The sequence below is a fragment of the Opisthocomus hoazin genome, chromosome 19 (assembly GCF_030867145.1).
Source record: "Opisthocomus hoazin isolate bOpiHoa1 chromosome 19, bOpiHoa1.hap1, whole genome shotgun sequence".
Taxonomy (NCBI): Eukaryota; Metazoa; Chordata; class Aves; order Opisthocomiformes; family Opisthocomidae; genus Opisthocomus; species Opisthocomus hoazin.
This window is the reverse complement of record NC_134432.1, coordinates 18,392,207-18,411,324: the sequence shown is the minus strand read 5'-3', so window position 1 is coordinate 18,411,324 and position 19,118 is coordinate 18,392,207. Positions and strand designations below refer to the sequence as shown.

The 19,118-nt window shown below is 37.7% G+C and overlaps 1 protein-coding gene across 2 annotated transcripts in view; it reads right to left on the bottom strand.

Moving 5' to 3' along the window:
* The window catches only part of RALGPS1 (Ral GEF with PH domain and SH3 binding motif 1), a 129,506-nt gene that overhangs the window by 23,077 nt on the left and 87,311 nt on the right, over positions 1–19,118 (bottom strand). For both annotated transcript variants that reach the window (XM_075439275.1, XM_075439276.1), the window contains 2 exons: positions 17,874–17,967; positions 8,751–8,818 (listed from right to left, as the gene is read on the bottom strand). In XM_075439275.1, the coding sequence (XP_075295390.1) occupies positions 8,751–8,818; positions 17,874–17,967 (162 nt within the window). The remainder of the gene's footprint in view (positions 1–8,750; positions 8,819–17,873; positions 17,968–19,118) is intronic.

Genomic DNA, 19,118 nt, shown 5'->3' with positions numbered 1-19,118 from the left:
CATTATGGCTGCTTCTCAGACAGAGCAAAATAAGAACAAGAATCAGTCTTTGGCTACACCTCTCTATGCTCCCTCAAGTTCCCCAAAAGCCCACCAAATGCAAAAAAAAAAGCGCTCTGTTTTGGTCAGACAAATTGAGGTCTGCCTGCTGTCTTTGGAAACAGCATGCAAAGGCCTGTTGCTGAAGAGGTCAGGAAGATGACTCTGGTTATTGAATGAAAGTACTCTTTTTTTCCAAAGGACTATGAACTATTTCTAATACCATGCCCTGGGAGTAAAGGGAACATAAAACAGGATTTTGTATTTCTGCCACATGATCCTTGTTGCTGTAATTAGTGTCCTATTCTAATCTCCACCTCCACCCTTCATAACAGCAAAAGGTACAGATACAGTTACAAAAATTAATTTGGAAACCTTATTCTCCAGTGCATTATTTTTTTTTATCCTAAGGACAGTAACTGGTATAGAAAATTAGTCTGTCTACTTTGGCGATCAAGAATTTCTAATTATAGAAATATCACAGGAAGAAAAAGATTAAGTCACTGTTTCATTCCAGACTTTATATTGTTAATCTTCCACAAATCCTCATTCTCTTTTCATTTTTTGCATTTAAGAAGAGTATGTTAAGTTTAGGGAAACATTCAGTAGAAATCATGATTAAGACTGCTGGAAATAAACTGTCTGGTTTTGCTGCACTGTCCTTTCCTTCTCTAAGTGTTTTTCTTTCACTGACAGTCCAGATGAACCAAATTTTCTCAAGTGCCTTCTACTTTTAAATTGCGTAAAGAATATCTTGCTGTTTACATTTTCCTTCAAATCATTCACAGGTTCTCTAATTTCTATCCTCCACTTATCCATCTACAGCTTGTTCTTTTTTCTTGATTCTCTTCTACTTCTCAATGATCCTTCCTTTATTACAGCCTTTAGTAGATTTTCAGATGAAATGTGCAGGTTTTCTTACCTAAACAATCAGAAAACAGCTTAAAGAAGTCTAACAACAACCTTCTTCATTTAGTAATCCAAAAAAGTCATGATATGGACATTTCTTTCCTCCCCCAAACTCAACTTATTTGCTTTGTGCAAGTAACCTCCCATCCCAAATTTCTTAAACAATCAAACAAAAAATGACAGATTGATAGAGAGAGACCTGGCATACATGGTATTCTCTTGCTTCCCTTTATTTCCAGGTTCTGTTTTTAGAACCTATTTTACATTTACAGGACTCCAGAATACACTTATTAGGCAATTTATTAGAAGATGTTTCTTCACAGCCCTTCTCTCATACGTCTCTCCCCAAACCTGTAACAAGAGTAGATTGGCCCAGGGTTTTTTCTGGGTTTCTTACAAATGCTACCACCTACCGGTGCCAAGAATGCTTGGAACAGATACACAGCATGGTCTTCCTTCGATGTAGTCTTTGCTTTACATTCAAATTTGCATTAACAAAATCCACTAATTTAAAGGTTAATTCCAAAAGCATGGTTTGCAGCAAGGGAATAAACACTGATATGTATGTCAATCTTTTGTAATGTCTATCAATAACAACAGTTATGAAAAAGAGAACTTTCAATCACATGAGCATACTAACTTATACTTTTTCTTCCCATAAGTTTAACAGTGAATCATGCTGGGCTGTTATCTCAGGATACTAATGTCCCTTTAATGGACAAGTACAGCGTAGGCAGGCACAGCTCCGCTCACCCTGTCTCCATTGCTGTTATGAAAAACCTACACGCATATGTGAGGAAGTAGTTCCATTTTCTCAGACCATTCAATTCTGACTTACTTTTTTTTTTGCTATAATTGCCAGAAAGTGACCAATTAAGTGATGCGGACACAGAGGGGAGTTTGCTGATGTTACTATACGAAGTCTATGAAGCGTCAAAATGTACAAAATGGACCCTAGAGGAGTTTGTCCAGTAGTACTCAATCCAGTATCTCCAAGAGTAAGACTATAGAAATACACTAACAATGTGGCAAAAGATCAAATTACAGTACAGGCAAGATCACAAGTTTAATATAGTTAGCAAGGACAACAGCAAACTGGACAAATGCACCAGGAACCTGGGGCACTTCTGTCTGTGCCGCTCTATTAAGACCAAGTACAACTAACCATATTTCTAGTGTACTTCTGACTGCACAGTAAGCACACTTGAGTGTGTTTCCTTCAAGTGCTTCCTGAATAGAGGTGATACTTTCAATTTCAGGTGTTACTTATACGGAATCACTAATTGTCAGCATTTGTGTTACTTATGCTGCACCACTGGAATGTGCAAAACCCCGACTTACACTTTAGCAAAAATGTTGAATTTCTTGCAGCTGGATCTGCAGGGTAGTGCGTGAGCTTCGATGATATCCATATTGGCAGTGAAGACATGCCCATGGTGAGAGCATAGCTCTCACAGGGAAGTTCTGAAGTTTGGGTTCAACAAAATACATTAACTAATCAATCAAAAAAAACCCCAAAACCTTTTCACAGAAATTATTTTGGGTGACTGCTCTGAAGAAAGAAGGGGGAAAAAAAAAAAAAGAGCAGAAAAGCCCCTTGTCCTGTGGCTTGTTTTATATGTTCTTAACATTCCTAGTGAGTAATAGCTTGGTAGTTAAAATAAGCATCAGTAAACTAGGACATTAAAGAGACTTGTTCGGTAAGGAAGTCACAGAAAGTAATATGAAGTTAAAAACTGAGCATGATCTTTCTCTCCCTGATAACTTTATATTTGCTTTGACAGAATATTCTTCTACAGTTTTTGTGAAGCTTTGGTCCGTTAAAAAACAAAACACAGCACACTAATTCTGGCTGGATTTAGTGGTTAACGACATGTGAATCCCACATATTTGTCTGGTATTAATTTATTTCAAAAATACTCAAAATAGTTGTAAAAATTTGTAGGGAAAGTATCACAGAGGAAGAGACTGGAAATGAGTGTAAGTTTGAAACTAAAGAGCAAAGTTTTCTGGACGGTCTGTAAACTTTTGTGAAGAAAACATAATTCTTCCATTTCGACCTTAAGTACAGTGTAAGAAAAGCAGACACTTTGCACATGAAGCAATAACCAAGCACTTGCAGGAGGATTAGACAATCCTCATTTCCACAGAACGACTGGCTGCTAAAGCACTTAGCACAAACTATTTATTAGTTGCCAAAGCAACCAGTAAAACAAATGGCAAAACTAAATGTCAACTCAGTGTTTACACGGAAAATGACGGTGTGGTGTTTTTTAATGCTAAAATGCTGGGACTGCTGTACAGACGTCAACAGTGTAGCATACCTACTTCCAGAGGGTTACAAATGTGCAAAGATCCCAGTCTTCTTTCCCTCTGTTTCTACATTTTCTACATTTTCAACTCCTACCTATCACATACTTTACATCCAACAAATCTACTGCTCCCAACTAATTGAAATAAGTATTAAAAGTTCTTTAGCAACTCATTCTTCGCTGAACGGACTCAACACAATGGGCTGAATTTTACCCCAGTAACAAAAAAGAGAACACACCTGCTTCAGATTAATTACTCCAGATTCCTGATAGGGTGGTAACATAAAACCTCTGGTCTACATATTCTCCTCTCAAGAATTATACCAAGACCTACTTGGAAAAAAATTTTAAAAAAGGAGGGGGGACTGCTGCATAACGACAACCCCAAAATAAGGGCTGCCCAAAGCTGAGGCCTGGCTGTTGCTAAAAAGGACTTCTAAATGCTAACTTCAACAAAGGGATGCATTAAAAATCACAGACTCATGAAGACTAGTCTTTGAGTCACTTAGTATTATACATTATTTTCTGGATATTGTAATTATTTTTTATCTTTTATATTTTTTATCATTTTTTAATCTTTTTATATTGTTTTCCACGACAGGATAAACACGGTATATTTCTGAGAACGAGTAACCATTTCCTATATTCTGGTTACCACTGTGCTGTGAACTTTTCAAAATAACATTAAGATAAAAAAGAGCATGCATAAAGTTTTCTATATTAAGCTACACTTTGTGTGCAAATTCCAAGCATCTTCAGTTGATTAGAAGGCTAACTTATTTACCATATATTACATTAAATATTTTCTTTTGTTCTGGGAAATTATCTTGAGTTACACCTTCCAAAACAATCTGTCTAATAGCTGTACCACAAATGCTGGGCACTTCCTAGCCAACACTGTAGAAACACAGATGTCTTTTACAGCTAATTCAACTGGAAACTGTGAACAGATAGCATACTATAAGCTCTCCAGCTACTTTCTCTCTCTCTCTCTAACCACAGCAAGACAGAATGAACAGACTTAAGTTGCTGCCAAGGAAGTTGTATGAATCACACAGTTCCTGAAAGCATACAATTAAAACTGTTTAAATCTCCTTTTTAAATGCTACTTGCAAGAGAGAAGAATCTCTGCAGTGTTATGGAAGGCATGAAATCTTCCTGTGAAAGCACTATTCACAACCATATATGCATTTGGTAACCGAGACCATCTTAGCCACTAATATACCAAACATAGCTTGTTGTGAGACATTCTGTTTAATCAGATGTCTGCCTCCTGTTTGATTTTACTGGAAAACCAGCTGGCAACCAAAGTGGAAAATGGACACATGGTTTTCTCCAGTACTTTGCAAACAGAAATACTGAAGGATTTAACTGTGTTTTTTTTTATTGAGCCTCACTCTCATAAAGATACTTTAATGGGGAAAAAAGAAACCCACAATGTCCCTGGCTAGAGTATACTGTTAATGTTCTTTTGAAAGAGAGAAAACTGAAGTTGGGTAGAAGATAAAGTCACTATGCTGGGAAGGAAAATCCATTTCCAGCATCAACACAAGTTATTATACTTTAGGACACGCAGAAGATACTACTCCCTGCACTTAAGTCCATTATAGACTTTGGAATTACTACCATGAGCTTTTTCCCCATATTTGGAAACACACGGCCACCTATAAGAAGGCAGTACGTCACACGCAGAACTCAACTAGACTCCTTGCTGTTAGTAATGTATTAACTTTTTGAGTATCAGGACAACTGAACTAATGACTGCCCTTATGGGCCAAGAACCTTTATTTTGCCTTAAAATCACTATATTCAGACTCCTGTGCCTTAAACTATTGACTGAAACATTAAACTACTGCCTAAACTATTTTGAGATCATCTCTTATCATTATAGCTTGCTGACTGCAAAGGATTTACTCCTGGCACACAATACTGAAGTGGAAATAAACTATAATTTGGAACCGAGTAAAGTTGACTCAAATACCTTCGAATGTGCTATTTTAAATTCTCTATGGTCAAATATCTCATTAATGATATTTGGGTATTTTAGCTCGGAATTATTCAAGACTAACATATGGCTATATTTCTATGTATTAATGTTGTGAAATAAACAACAAATTATTGCCTTTATGCTTATTTAAATTTCAATTTGAATTCATGCTAACTTACTTAACTAGCCTTCTCCAGAAATTAATTTGTTCTTTCAATAAAGTACACTGAATTCCCTTTAGTAGCATTTTTGCAGCCACATAGGTGCAGGTCACTGAAAAATTCATGTGGGTATTACAAAGTGCTGGAGGCATTCATTGTCTAACTGGCAGTAAATGAGAACTCTCTAGCTGAGCAAGAAATACAGCAGTCCACAAGTGTGTCAAGCTTTCGAAGGAGATAGTAACAGAAGAATGGAGCAACAGGAATGACTCTAGACTTGGTTGCTAGTCGTCATATTAATTCTCACCCTGAATAAAGCAATCTTACAGAGCATATAGGGGCACTACAGATTCAGAGGGGGAAGTTCACCCTCTCCTAATACTGCCAGATACCATATGATCACATATTCAACAGAGTAGGTACTACTGAACGTTGCCCCGATCAGTATTTGTGAACGCCAGTTGAGCTCACTGCAGTATAAAGCCATATTACTTGCCTGGCTCAGCAGAGTTCAAAGTTCTTGTTTCCAACTTTGGAACCGTATTTTTATTTGCCTTCCATTACAGCTCTAATAAAGTCTAAGCCGTCAATTAAGAATTAGAGTATTAGTGATGATCACATACTATGCTGCTACAATAACAGTTAGAACTTCCACAATCATCCTAATGAAATGTTAACATCAAAGCCCTAGTGTAAAGCATTTAAATGTGAGCAACAAAAAGTGAAAGCCAGAAGACAAAAAAGTTTACTCCTATGTCTGCTTTACATATGTAATACATAATCATATGAGGGGTAATTACTTAGAGTTTCAAGTATGAAAAAGCAAATCCTCCCAAAAGCAAAATCCAATATCACATGATGTGATAGGTTGACCTTGGCTGGCTGCCAGGTGCCCAACAAGCCACTCTATTACTCCTCCTGCTCCGTAGGACAGAGGGGGAGAAAAGACAAAAAACCCCTTATGGGTCAAGATAAAGGCAGTTTAATAACGAAAAGAAAGGCTGTATGTGGAAGTAAAGGAAAACAAAACCAAATTTATCTTCTGCTTCCCACCAGCAGAAAACGCCCAGCCACTGCCTGGGAAGAAGGGCCTCAGCACTTACAGTGGTTGCTTCAGAAGACAAACACCTTAACAATGAATGTCCTGCCCCTCTGCTCTTTTCTTTTAGCTTTTATTGCTGAGCACATCATAAGGTATGGAATAGCCCCTTGATCAGCTCGGGTCAGCTGTCCTGGCTATGTCCTGTCCCAAGCTCTCGCCCACCTCCAGCCTACTGACCTTTTGTGGGGGGAATGTTGGAGAGACAGCCTTGGTGCAGTGTGAGCACTGCCTGGCAGCAGCCATTGCCCTGGTGCCTTATCAACACCTTTCCAGCTACCAATACACAGCACAGCACTATGAGGGCTGCTACTGGGAAAGTTAACTCCATCCCAGCCAGACCCAATACACATGCCTGTACAAAAAGTGCTAATTAAGCAGTCCTTTTGACCTTACCTAGTTAAAAAAAAAAAATTCCTCCTGTGAACTACTTCCTTATACCTTAACACAGCAAATAATAATACTGAGCATTGAGGAGGGAAGGGGAGAATGCCTTCCTGAATAAATGTTTTCTTCCAAATTATTATTTCTATAGATTTCATTCCTTTTTCCTTAGACCCGTATGGACTGAAGACCAGATGAAATGTTTATCTGACTCTGGGAATAGCATTCATCATCCTGAGACCAACAAGACGCTCCCTACAAATGACTTGCCATTTGACACTTAGAAAGGGTTTCATAGCAGCCAATAGGAAGAGCTGGGAGGTGGAAGAAAACCACCTATATTTATTCTTCTCCTTTCATATCTAGCATGTTCCTTTTCTTTCTCTCTTTCATTGACTTTGGCTCTCTCTCATTTGGTGAGAAGGTATTTTGAATGCCAAATGAAATTGCTTGTCAGATGTGGTCTGGACCCCTTGAGTTTTTCACATTCACATTCACATTCACATTTCACATTCACACGTGGTAAGACAGAACATCAGCCATTCAGGTTTAAGAGACAAAAACAGAACAGCTTTTGAGAGAATGGCTCCTATAGCAGTAAGTACATTTCACATAGTCTGATGTTTTTTTAGTTTGTTCATAGAAATAAACTGTGTTGGTACAGCAGATTTGTTCTGGTCAGCTTATGGATGGTACTGTCATTTTTTAGATGTTGATAAAAGCTATTACAAATCTTTTGTCCTCCTACTTTACACAATGAAATTGTCTCAAATTTATGTGTTAGTTCACACAGAAACCTGAAAGCAGAATTTCCTATGTTATTCACTGCACTGATTCGTTTGTACTGAAAGAGCACTCTTCCTTCCTCACTTCTTAAATAATAATGAAAATGCAAACATTTGTAAAAAATCACACAATCTATTTCATGTTCTAATGCTAACAAATATGCATCCTGTATTATCCCTCGAACTGCAATGGTTTATATACAAGTCAGCAATCTTTACTGATGACTCGTGTTACTGATAATACCACTGCATTACCAGGTCTGGCTTCTGGACAAAGAAGCTCACAGTAACACTCCTATGAATCACGGTCCCTCAGTAGACTCTGATAGGGTAACAAGGTTAGTGGGAGACTTGGTATCAATATTGACAGCTTTGGCAACTTGCAGTGGTCAATTCCAGCCATTAATTTTAGATGTGCTGTAGCTGGGTTTTTAACCTCAGTAGAGGAAAGTCCAATAGGTTTTCTGCTACCTATCGAAAACGTGAAACCTACTAACAAATCACCCTAAAAACGCTCCTTTGCCATCCAGGTAAACCTGTTCTCCAGAAAGGCAAATAACAGTACATTCCTCCTCTACAATGTCTGCAAATTAAGTCTTACTTCTGAAATCACATTGTTCTCATTCATTTAAGATCAATGGATTTGTTTTGCCTAGTCAAATGAATGCTGATACGTGTGAACTCAGCCTTGATATGTGGTATAGAATTTTTTACTGTAAGAACCTCCAAGGGTGAAAATCATACAGGAAGAAGATTATTTAAGACAAAGGACAGTGCTAACTCAAGTACAAGCTGGCTATGTAGAAATCTGCAGTAAATATCAGACCTTTTACAACTATCAGAGGAGTGGTGTTCTGGACCAAGGATGTTCCGGGCATATGCACTGAAAGGGATCAATTCTCTGATAGTCCTTACAAGATAATTCTGTAACTGCAACAAAAGCCCATATTTGAAACTGATTAATTCCTCCAAAACCTCCCTGATATAAAATGTGTTTTTCTGTACACTTCAGTGGAGGATTTCTGTAATTAAAATTATTTCCTTCAACTCAAATTTTCAAATGAAGTTTCATACCTGCAAGATCTTCTTTGGAGGAAACCAGTCGAGGAGAGCTGCTACCTGGCTCAATTCGTAATGATATTCTGGAAAAACAAGTTTTTACATAAATTAACAAAAAAATTTTCTCAGTGAAAGTTGAAAAAAACTGAACAAAATAATTACTTTGGTAGTGGTAAGCAGGAATTTTACTTCATTGGAAGTCTTGTTATTAATTTTGTTATGTAACAAAACAATAAATTTTTCAAGTAAATCACTACTTGTTACCTCCAAGAAAGAAACTGTGAGGGAAGTCTATGAAAACAGAAACTGGTATTTTATACTCCTTATCAGGAGCAACCTATAGCAGCATTTCAAAATATCCCATATGGCTTAACTGTCACTTTCCTTACTACCTTGTCTTTCATGTACACAGAGTTTTATGGGGAATACCTTCCAGTCCATTCTCCACAGTATTCAAAACATTGTAAACTACGTTTTAGTGTGAGGTTAGTTAACAAACCTATGGTCCCTTTTCATGTTTTAGAATTTCTGTTCTTCCGATAGTGCTAGATTCTTTTAACTATCTGAAGTAATGTATTTCAAGTACGTAATGAACTGTTCCTTTCCAGACTACCTTTTCTTTCAGTCAACATGATTTCCGTGACCAGGAAGTAGCAACATGCCTCTCCTAGAAGCCAACAATGAGAAAGCTACAATAATACAACTCAATCCACGATTTAACTGTTTATCGTATGGAAGTTCCTTTCAGCACAGAAAAATGGCAAAAATGCTTAATGAAGTCTTTCCCTGTAAATAGGGCTCTACCATGTGAATTTACCTTCCATGCCTGTAGAATTGTTCCAGTTGCATCTCTTGCACAGTAGTTACTCCTTTATTCATTTTTGAGGCTGATGTATATTAGAGGTTTATTGTTCCCATGCTATGAGCTTGATTTTTGCACAGAAAGCTTTTTTAAAAAAAATTCTTGGTTTTAAGAATCTCCTGCAGAACTGTCCTATTTACAGATAAGCTGGGTATTAAGTGCTTTATACTGGGTTAGCTCATATTTGATGAGCCAAGGTCCTTTCGCAAAACAGAACACTCATTTCAACTTGTTTCGCATAACAGTTGTTCTCCAAACAGAAGCAGCTAACTCATCACTGTTCCACAACTGCTAATGTCTTTCTTCTATTTTTGTTTGTACAAGGGAGCTGTTACCTATCCTTCCCAACATATGATAACTACATGTTTCAGTTTCTGTCAGCTTTGAGGAACTCATCTCTGATGCTCTTTCCTTATCCTGTTATCAAATACATTACTCAGTTCTATTTGTTCCCTGTGGCAACAGACACAATTTCACTGGAAACATTTGTCTAATAAGCCTGTTGCAAAAAGATATGACTGCAATTCAGTCCATGTGAGCAAATAGCTTCTCCCTTTTACAATGATGTGATTTGTAACGCATTCCTCCTCAAAATTTCTTGCTTTGTTAAACAAAAAGGAATTTAAATCTATAGGTAAGGATTACAGACTAGACTATTACTGTTAAGCATGCTGAACTGAATCGTGCTCATTAAGCAGGTCCAGTCTATCACTTCAGACAGCTATTTACAGATTCAGGTATTTTTCAGAGCAGTTGTGGCGGGACTTCCTCACATACCTGAAGAAGCCACAAATTACCTGTCCACCTTTACGTTTTATATCAATTAGCTTACCTTTACGTTTTATATCAATTAGCTTACTATGTATGAAGCTCCAAGACCCAGCACAACTCTTACACATTTGAGAAACAGCACAGGTGAAATACCGCCTATGAATACGTACATAAGGGGAAATGCCATAACCTGCTATCAGTTTTAAGGCAAGAGCATCCTCATACCTTCTTTAGTGACCACAACACCTGACAAAAGCAAGTAAGAGCAACTTACAGCTACTTGTACTACACTATTTCTCTCTTTCTGCTTAAAAATATTATTGTAAAGAAGAAAAGGGGAATATAACTCAGAAAGTAAGACCTAACATGTTTATGCTTTTAATGAGGTTTTAGAAAGAGGCATGGTATCATAATATAATCTAGAATGCACCTGTGGTGTGTGCTGCACTTAGAAGTTCACTGACAATGCAACAAGTGAGTCTTCAGTGCTATAAAATGAGATTACATCACTCTCCACTAGTCATCTCTTTAAAAAATGTAAAGTTAGGTAATGTTGTTTATCTTTTTGGTTATGTTAAAGTACATAATGAAATCTCAGCCCTTGCTAATTCTCTGACAGTTTGGTCAGTGACTTCAATGCCAGAATTCTGCAATGTTTTCAAATACACAAAAATGCAGTTTAGCTATTCAGTTTAGGAAAACACAGGATATATTAAAAGAACAACAAATAAATATGATCCTAAATTTGAATTTTGGTGAATATAAAATAGCAATGCTGACATGTTTAACAAAATATTTAATATAAACTGTGAGAAAAGGGAATATATTCTGACAATGAGATGTCATTCCTGGACCACCTTCTCTCCTCTTCCCTCTCTCCCCCTAGAAGGCTAAAAACAATCAAAACCATTTTTATTTCAAAGAAGAGATACTGACAGTCAGTACAGTTTCAATCAATCTTGGCTTGTTTGTCACCACCCAAATTAATTCCTGCAGTTCCTCAGACACTGCATTTTCCAACGAGAAGCACAGGTTACATGCACGGACACGCATGCTCATCTGCTCTCACACCTCACCACATGTGCATATAGTTATGCCAGCAGTATGAGCAACGTCTCCCATATAGCACTCACAGAGTCAGAATCTCTGGTCCTTCAGAGGCTTAGTGTGATACTTCTCAATAGGTCTGTGCAGGATTTGACACCTGATGTGCTTACAACCAACATTCATCATTTGGATCCATCACAGACCAAATTACATTCTCACAGCTCACTGTCCCCAATGATATTCACTAGTATTACTACAAGTAAAAACCCTTTGCTCCAGCATGCCTAATAAACTACTCATAATGACATTCTCTTTTTTGTTTGCACCTGTATATGATCAGAAATTCATCTTATAAGTCACTATCTTCATCCAGTAACACAGCACTGTTAGATTTTTTTTTTTTTTCAGCAATTCTTTTCAGAACCAAAATCTTTCCTGTATCATGGTGAGGAAGCCTAGTCTTAGTGCAAGGTCTAAGTGCTGATATGAAATTTCAACATTCCAAAATTGTACAGCAAGAGTTCAGCTGAGAGACATGCCAGGATAAATCCTAGATATCAAGCTCAGAAACTGCCCATTATAAACTGAAATTCCAAACCTGAGGAGAAGTTAGTATTAACAATCTAAGATGAAACATAAACTAGAAGTAATAGGGAAAAAAAACCAACCCCAACATGTGGACAACAAGTCAACCATGAGCCAGCAGTATGCCCTGGCTGCCGAGAAGGCCAATGGCATCCTGGGGTGCATTAAGCAGAGTATGGCCAGTAGGTCGAGGGAGGTTCTCCTCCCCCTCTACTCTGCCCTAGTGAGGCCCCATCTGGAGTACTGTGTCCAGATCTGGGCTCCCCAGTTCAAGAAAGACAAGGAACTACTGGGGAGAGTCCAGCGGAGGGCTACAAAGATGATGAGGAGACTGGAGCATCTCTCCTATGAGGAAAGGCTGAGGGAGCTGGGCTTGTTCAGCCTGAAGAAGAGAAGGCTGAGAGGGGATCTTACAAATGCTTATAAATATCTTCAGGATGGGTGTCAAGAGGATGGGGCCGGACTCTTTTCAGTGGTGCCCAGCGACAGGACAAGGGGCAATGGGCACAAACTGAAGCATAGGAAGTTCCATCTGAACACAAGGAAGAACTTCTTTACTTTGAGGGTGACGGAGCACTGGAACAGGCTGCCCAGAGGGGTTGTGGAGTCTTCTTCTCTTGAGATATTCAAAACCCACCCGGATGAGGTCCTGTGCAGCCTGCTCTAGGTGATCCTGCTTTGGCAGAGGGGTTGGACTGGATGATCCCCATCATTCTGTGATTCTGTGATTCCATGAATTAACAAACCACCAATTTACCTATGGGAATTAAGACAAAACTTTTATTTTAAAGAACAAGGTACAGGAAGAGTATGTGAAGGCTTTGTTCTTGGATAGTAAAAAGATGATGTAAACAATTTTTTTTAAAGGCTGATACTCAAAATATCTTCTGGAATGTGTTAGGGCTGCTATGCTCTATAAATTAAGCTGGACCTCTATCTCAACCTAGTCTTAAATAGCACTACGCTACTGGGTGCCACCATATAGCTCATTTAAGAGTAACCTTCCTGATAATCTGGAAAAGAGGAACCTAACATAATGCAGAAAATAAAATAGGTGGCCAGTCTTCAGCATAGTTCTATTTCACAGAAGTATGCTCTCCAGTACAGGATGAAACTACTGCTAGGACAGTCACGTTACTTTTACTCAATTCTCCTAATATTAAGCAAGTGAATGAAGACAGAGAATAGCCTTACATGAACAAAAATTTAGCTGCTCCATGAGGAGGCTGAACAAAACTTCTTCATCTTTCTCGAGACAAGGACGATCTAAGTTGCAATAAAGCAGTACAGTCCTCAAAGCTGTCACTCAGGGCACTTCTGACCAGTATTTGTGTATGAAGCAAAATGGGTCTGACATATTTGGAATATTTTGGGCTGCCTATGTAGCACTGAACACAGTAGGTCCAACAGTTCCTGGAAGCTTCACTGTCCCTGAGAATGTCCTGTGGAAGAGGTAGCCAAACCACAACTATAGCTATTGATCCATATGGTCACTGGATCACTAGATATCTCACAGTAACAGCAAAGGTTTCCCTCTACCCTTGCCTTTGACAACAACTCTTGGTGGAAAAGGTCCACGGAATATAGCTGCCTGGGAGGCCTACTTAAGATGGACTGTGGCCAAGGTTCATTGTTTGAAGTACTAATATTTCAAGCACCTGCCATACAATTCCTGTTACCATAAGACTAAAAACAATATAGTGCAGCTGGCACTTTTATAGCACCATCATTGTTAGGAGTCAGTAGAATGTTTTAACTGCCTATTAATTTCTCTTGGATGCTTTCCTATAGCATCCTGCCTAATTGAATCTAAATTTTAACTGATCTTTCTGCAAATCATCTTACTAGTATATAAGACACTATCAGTGTCTTGCCTAATCTGCTCTAAGGGAATTAATTATATGTATAGGTAGTAGCCTACAGAATGGGATTCCAACCCTGACTGTCCTGTCCAGATAACATTGTAATACAAATAACGGTCTTCAAACTGGCTTTACTCAAAGAACAATTGCGGAGAATACCAAGGACAATTTAGACAAGCACAACTCCTGAGAATACCAAGCCTGACCTAACGATACCAAAAGGTTATCAAAAAAATTTGTTTTGGAACCGCTGCAAGGCACAGCAGGTTAGGAAAGGATGTGGCATGGTGTCACAATGTTTGGATAGCGCTGCCTTGCTCAGGGAAAAACTGCTTACCCGGTACAAGCACTCTCCTCGGATCACTGCTTACACTGCTGGAGGAGGAAGAAGATCCTGCAGCAGCTGCATCGTGGCATCTCTGAAGCCCGCTGACTGCCAGTGCTACCCTGAGATAACAACAATTTCCTATACATTTAGGGTATCACTAGAAGGAATCCTGATGCTTTAGGTCCTATTTTTGCCCCCTTAGTCTTGTAACTAGCAAATGTATAATTTCTCAGTTTCTGCAGAGAACAGTACATGGGCTGAGCAAGAAAGATCATCTTTAGGATATGACATCATTGTCAGGGGTTTTCTGGAGTGTTCCTACTTGCTGACAAGCACGAACCTAAAGCAAGCAATTGGACTGGGACAAAAATTGTAGAGAAAAGCTTTGTTTACATAAAAGCGGCTGCCAAATTTCCCTTTTCAGTGTAATTGAGGTTTTCATTTGCTGAAACATGTTGGGATCCTGCCAGTACATTTTAGAGCAACTATGTACGCTTCCCTCCCTGACAGCCTGGTACTGAGACAGCTCTGTTCTCCCTGCCAAAGGTCAAGCATACATCTCTGAAGAGTACACTAATGCTGTCCCTGGCTCAAAAAGAGCGGTCACTGGAAAGAGAAAGAGAAAAACGAGGAGATTCCCACTGTAAAAACTCAGCACTCACTGCCTTTTTAAGGCTTAGTTTCTTCTGGCATGGGACCAGAAAATGCTATGAAAATGTAGATCCATTAGGGAAAACTGAGAGGAAAATGTGAAATAAAATATTCAAAACAAAATCAAAAAACTTCTTATCAAATTCAAAGATGGAAGAGGAATGAGAGTTCTGTTTACGGGTAGTTGTGATGAGTTTTGATGAATACAGACTTTAATTTAAAGCTTTATTCTGATGAAACAAACATGGCAGAAAAAGGTCAAAATTCTCCAATGTATATAAACTGCAGCAACTTTACTACGCTACGAATAAAATATTTCCCTCTTTTCATTATCTCTTCAGTCCAACTTTTCCTTGCCTTAGTGAAGCCTAGAAAGAAAACTCATAATTTTGAATGAAGTATTCTCACAAATAACTAAACAAAAAGTACTAAATGATCTATAAGATACATCAAATACCTTCCAGCATTATTAGCAAGGCTGCTGCTTTGTTAAAAAGATTTTCAGATTTAAACTGGAATTAACTCGTGACTTGTAGTTTTTCCAAATATTATGTTATAGTATCATATACTTACAGAAACCACTCATGTAATCTATTTTTCCTAAGATATTATATTTCATGAAAGCTATTTTATATCTAATGTTAACATTCACCATCAGGAAACACCATCTAGAAATCAAATTAAGCAACATGACTAGTTTCTTGAATCCAATCCAGGGGCTGCAAGGCCTATACTGACTACAATTCTTCACCTTTACCAATTACTACTCAGTTTAATTTTGCTCTTTATTTGCGACTTTAATGAAGCATGGAAGTATGTGGGAAATTAGTAAATAATGACCATTTGTTAAATTTTAACACTGAGATTTAAATCTCAGACTACCCTTAACACAAGTCTTGGACTGCCTGACCTTTTCAAAAGGCTGTGCACAACGCTAGTGTTCACCGTGCATCTGTTGCACAACACATCTTTATTTGTGAAACATATACAATGTCATGAGACTCAGAAAAGGAAGAACATACGCATTCTATCATCAGTACTCTGGCAGGAAGTCTAACTCCATGAAGCAGATAAATTTTGCTATGAAAATATCATATAAACACAGTCTTTTTTTCCAAATAATTTTCCTACAGAAACATCACTATTCTTAGTATCTGTGATCAAACAGACACTAAAGCACAAACCTATCAAACCATGGCCAAGTATTTCCTTTTGCAGTGAACTACTCAATGCTGGTTCGGCTTCCTTTGCTGGTGTTTACCCTAAGCAAGGGGAGAGCTTTTGGACATCTTCTCTCTGTTTGAAGTATGTCCTGATAATACTCGGACAAGTTCCAAAAGAATACCTTGTCTGACCAGGTTTACTTTTAGAATTATTCTCTCAGGAAAAACAACATTCCACACACATTTATCACAAGAACCCATATCGACAGATTTGGCTGACGAATAGTACTGTATGCACAGTGGCCTGAACCAGAGCTAAGTGGAACAGCTTTGGCAGCTGGAGTTATCACCAACTGCAGCTATGTTCAAAATCGAAGCGAAAAGACAAATCACTTCACTCATGCTATGCTCAAACGTGGGTTTTTGTCCCTGTTACGGTGACACCTTTTTTTTCCCAAACTGTCTCAGTAGGATTTTGCATCTGTATGCCAGCAATATCAGCTATATTAGTTTAAATTGCTCTTTACCCTCCCTATTTTCTCCCAATTGTGTTTATACATAGTGATTCTATTACCTAAACTTCCCCTTTTCTAGGCTAAAGCCAGAACTAGTTCTTTACATCTGGTGTTACAAGACAGACTTTATTCATCTGATTGCACTAATATTTTTTTAAACCCACTGTAAGCTTGGATGGCCAGAATGGCATATAGTATTCCACATAAGGCCTCACCAGCTCCTTCTGAAGCAGTATTAGCAATTTAATTTTTTTATAGAAACACTGTATTTGATAGTGAGTAGGGACTAATATGTCTTTTCATGGCTGTATCTCATTTCTGACAGACATCTACTAATCAACACCATAAATTATTGTTAGAATAAATATATAACAATTTGAGTCTTGTGTCACTACCGTTTTAGTCATCAGGGCATCTGATTCTTCCTTTGTGATACTGAAATAATTTTCTGCTTCAGTGAACCCTTCCAACACTCTTTCATTAGCATATGGTCTAAGTACACACAAATTCTGAGTCAAAATTCTTAACTATCTACTAAAACTGGTAACAAAACTGGTTTTACAGAAGTTCATTAACAACCTTGCTCTCCAAAACATATTGTAAAATCTTTCCTACCACCATCACACTACTGAACATCTGTTTACCTTGACTACTTTTAATTCTGCTCACCAAAATACAGGTACCATATTTGTCAAGAGCTAATTACATAGCATTGCATTACCTTGGTTGAGTTATTTAAAACCCTGACTGCTAGACCTATGGTTTAATATGCTAGTTCTTTCAGAATTATTGGCCACGGATTATCACATCCTTTAAGTGGAGCACATTCATGTACTGACCAATGTGCTCTGTGGTGTCCATTTCACACCACTGTGTGAGTTAGCTCTTCTCCACCTCTTTTGTAAGCATTGCTTAACATGCTTAAACCCCTCAAATTGTTAGGTTTATATCTTAAGTACCAGCTTATTAAAAATAGTAATTTAAAATTGGAAGATATTTTTTATGTCTTATTTACAGTAGCACAGAGTCAATCCTGGAGATGGCTTTAGCGTTCCTGAAAAAGATTCCCAGAATACAACCACCATGTGATAAAGACTAGATATTCATCTGCTTTTAACTTTTACAAAGATATCTCATCCTGGAAATCTGGTTAGAGTCATGAAGGAAGACTGTCATTCTGGATTTTACTCAGGCATCCTGGTATTACCAGCTCCATTAATAAAGTATTAAGAATACCAGATAAACCCCAAAACATCTTCTGCCAATTGTCTTTTTCTCAACTCTGAATCAAACCAACAGCCAAGTGATCCTTCCATTAAATTCTTCAAAATCTGAAGAAAAGAACAGTACTTACTTATAATTGTCATCTTCTACAAATTTCTGAAGTTCTTCAATGTAACGGACAGACTTCAAATACTTTTGCACATGGGGCAGTGTTGTAAGATGATCTGTGGAGTGTTCAAACGAAAAAAAGATGAATGTTTACATAATCCAAAATTAATTATGCTTTCGGTTTGTTTTTTTTTCTGATTCTCATGGTTATATTAGTGGAAACAGAGAATTTGAACCTTCCTAAAGAATAAATCAGGCAGATATACTACTTTTGACTCTAAGACGATATTAAAGATTTGATTGAGCAAAAGTGATGCTCAGATGTTAAAAAAAACATGCCTTTCATCATCATGAAAGCTAGTGGATTTTATTATATGCGATCTCACAAGTGGAAAAGAGTTATTTGCTGCAAACTCTGCCTGAATTTTGTGCTCACTGTTCTGGAGGAAATTAAAGCCTGTAGCCATGGCTGTTAGTGATTCTCATATGAAGTAGAGACTTAAAAATTACAACATTGAATACCAAGAAAGAACCTAAGTTCAGAATGACAGAAAAATCCTTTGATGCATGGTACATGGACAGAACGTTCCTTGTAGTATCTAACTTAGACGCTTTCATAAAGACAACTGTTTTAAAGGCACCCATTATTCCAGAATATTGTTTCTTGAAGGCCATGTTTTAATGTTCATTTTGATTTTAACAAAGAACTCAAAATGAGTGCACAGTAATGCAGGAAGCTGCCAAAACTGTAAAGAGGAAAGGGTTTCTTTATCATTCAAAGTATTCAAAGAAGCTCACAATAACAACATGATAGCCGAATAATCTAGCTATTCAGAATCATACATTATTATGCCTAGTCCCTACCTTTAAGTACTTTATAATACCAAAGCTGACAGCAAAGCACAGGGGCTGGATACTTAAGCATAGACAAGTTATTTCTCACCTCATTTTCTCACAATCTAACATTTAATTTTTTTATATTCAAAACTCTCTGAAACTGTAGCAGTTAAATGTTCTGAGTTTATTTAATTGTACAGCTGCTCTCAAGGTTTCCCAGCCTGTTTCATGTTTAAGCAATGAAAAGTCATGCTAGGTCACTAACAGTACGCGGAATATTCATCCAGACCCCAAAACCAGCACATTTCTTGACATAAGGCCTCACTAACAGGCTAGAATTGCAGAAATTAATTTTAGAGCAAAATCTTGTTAATAAAAAAAAGCAGCCCCCTCCTGTTGCTCACTTCATCAACAAGTGAGGTATGTGGAA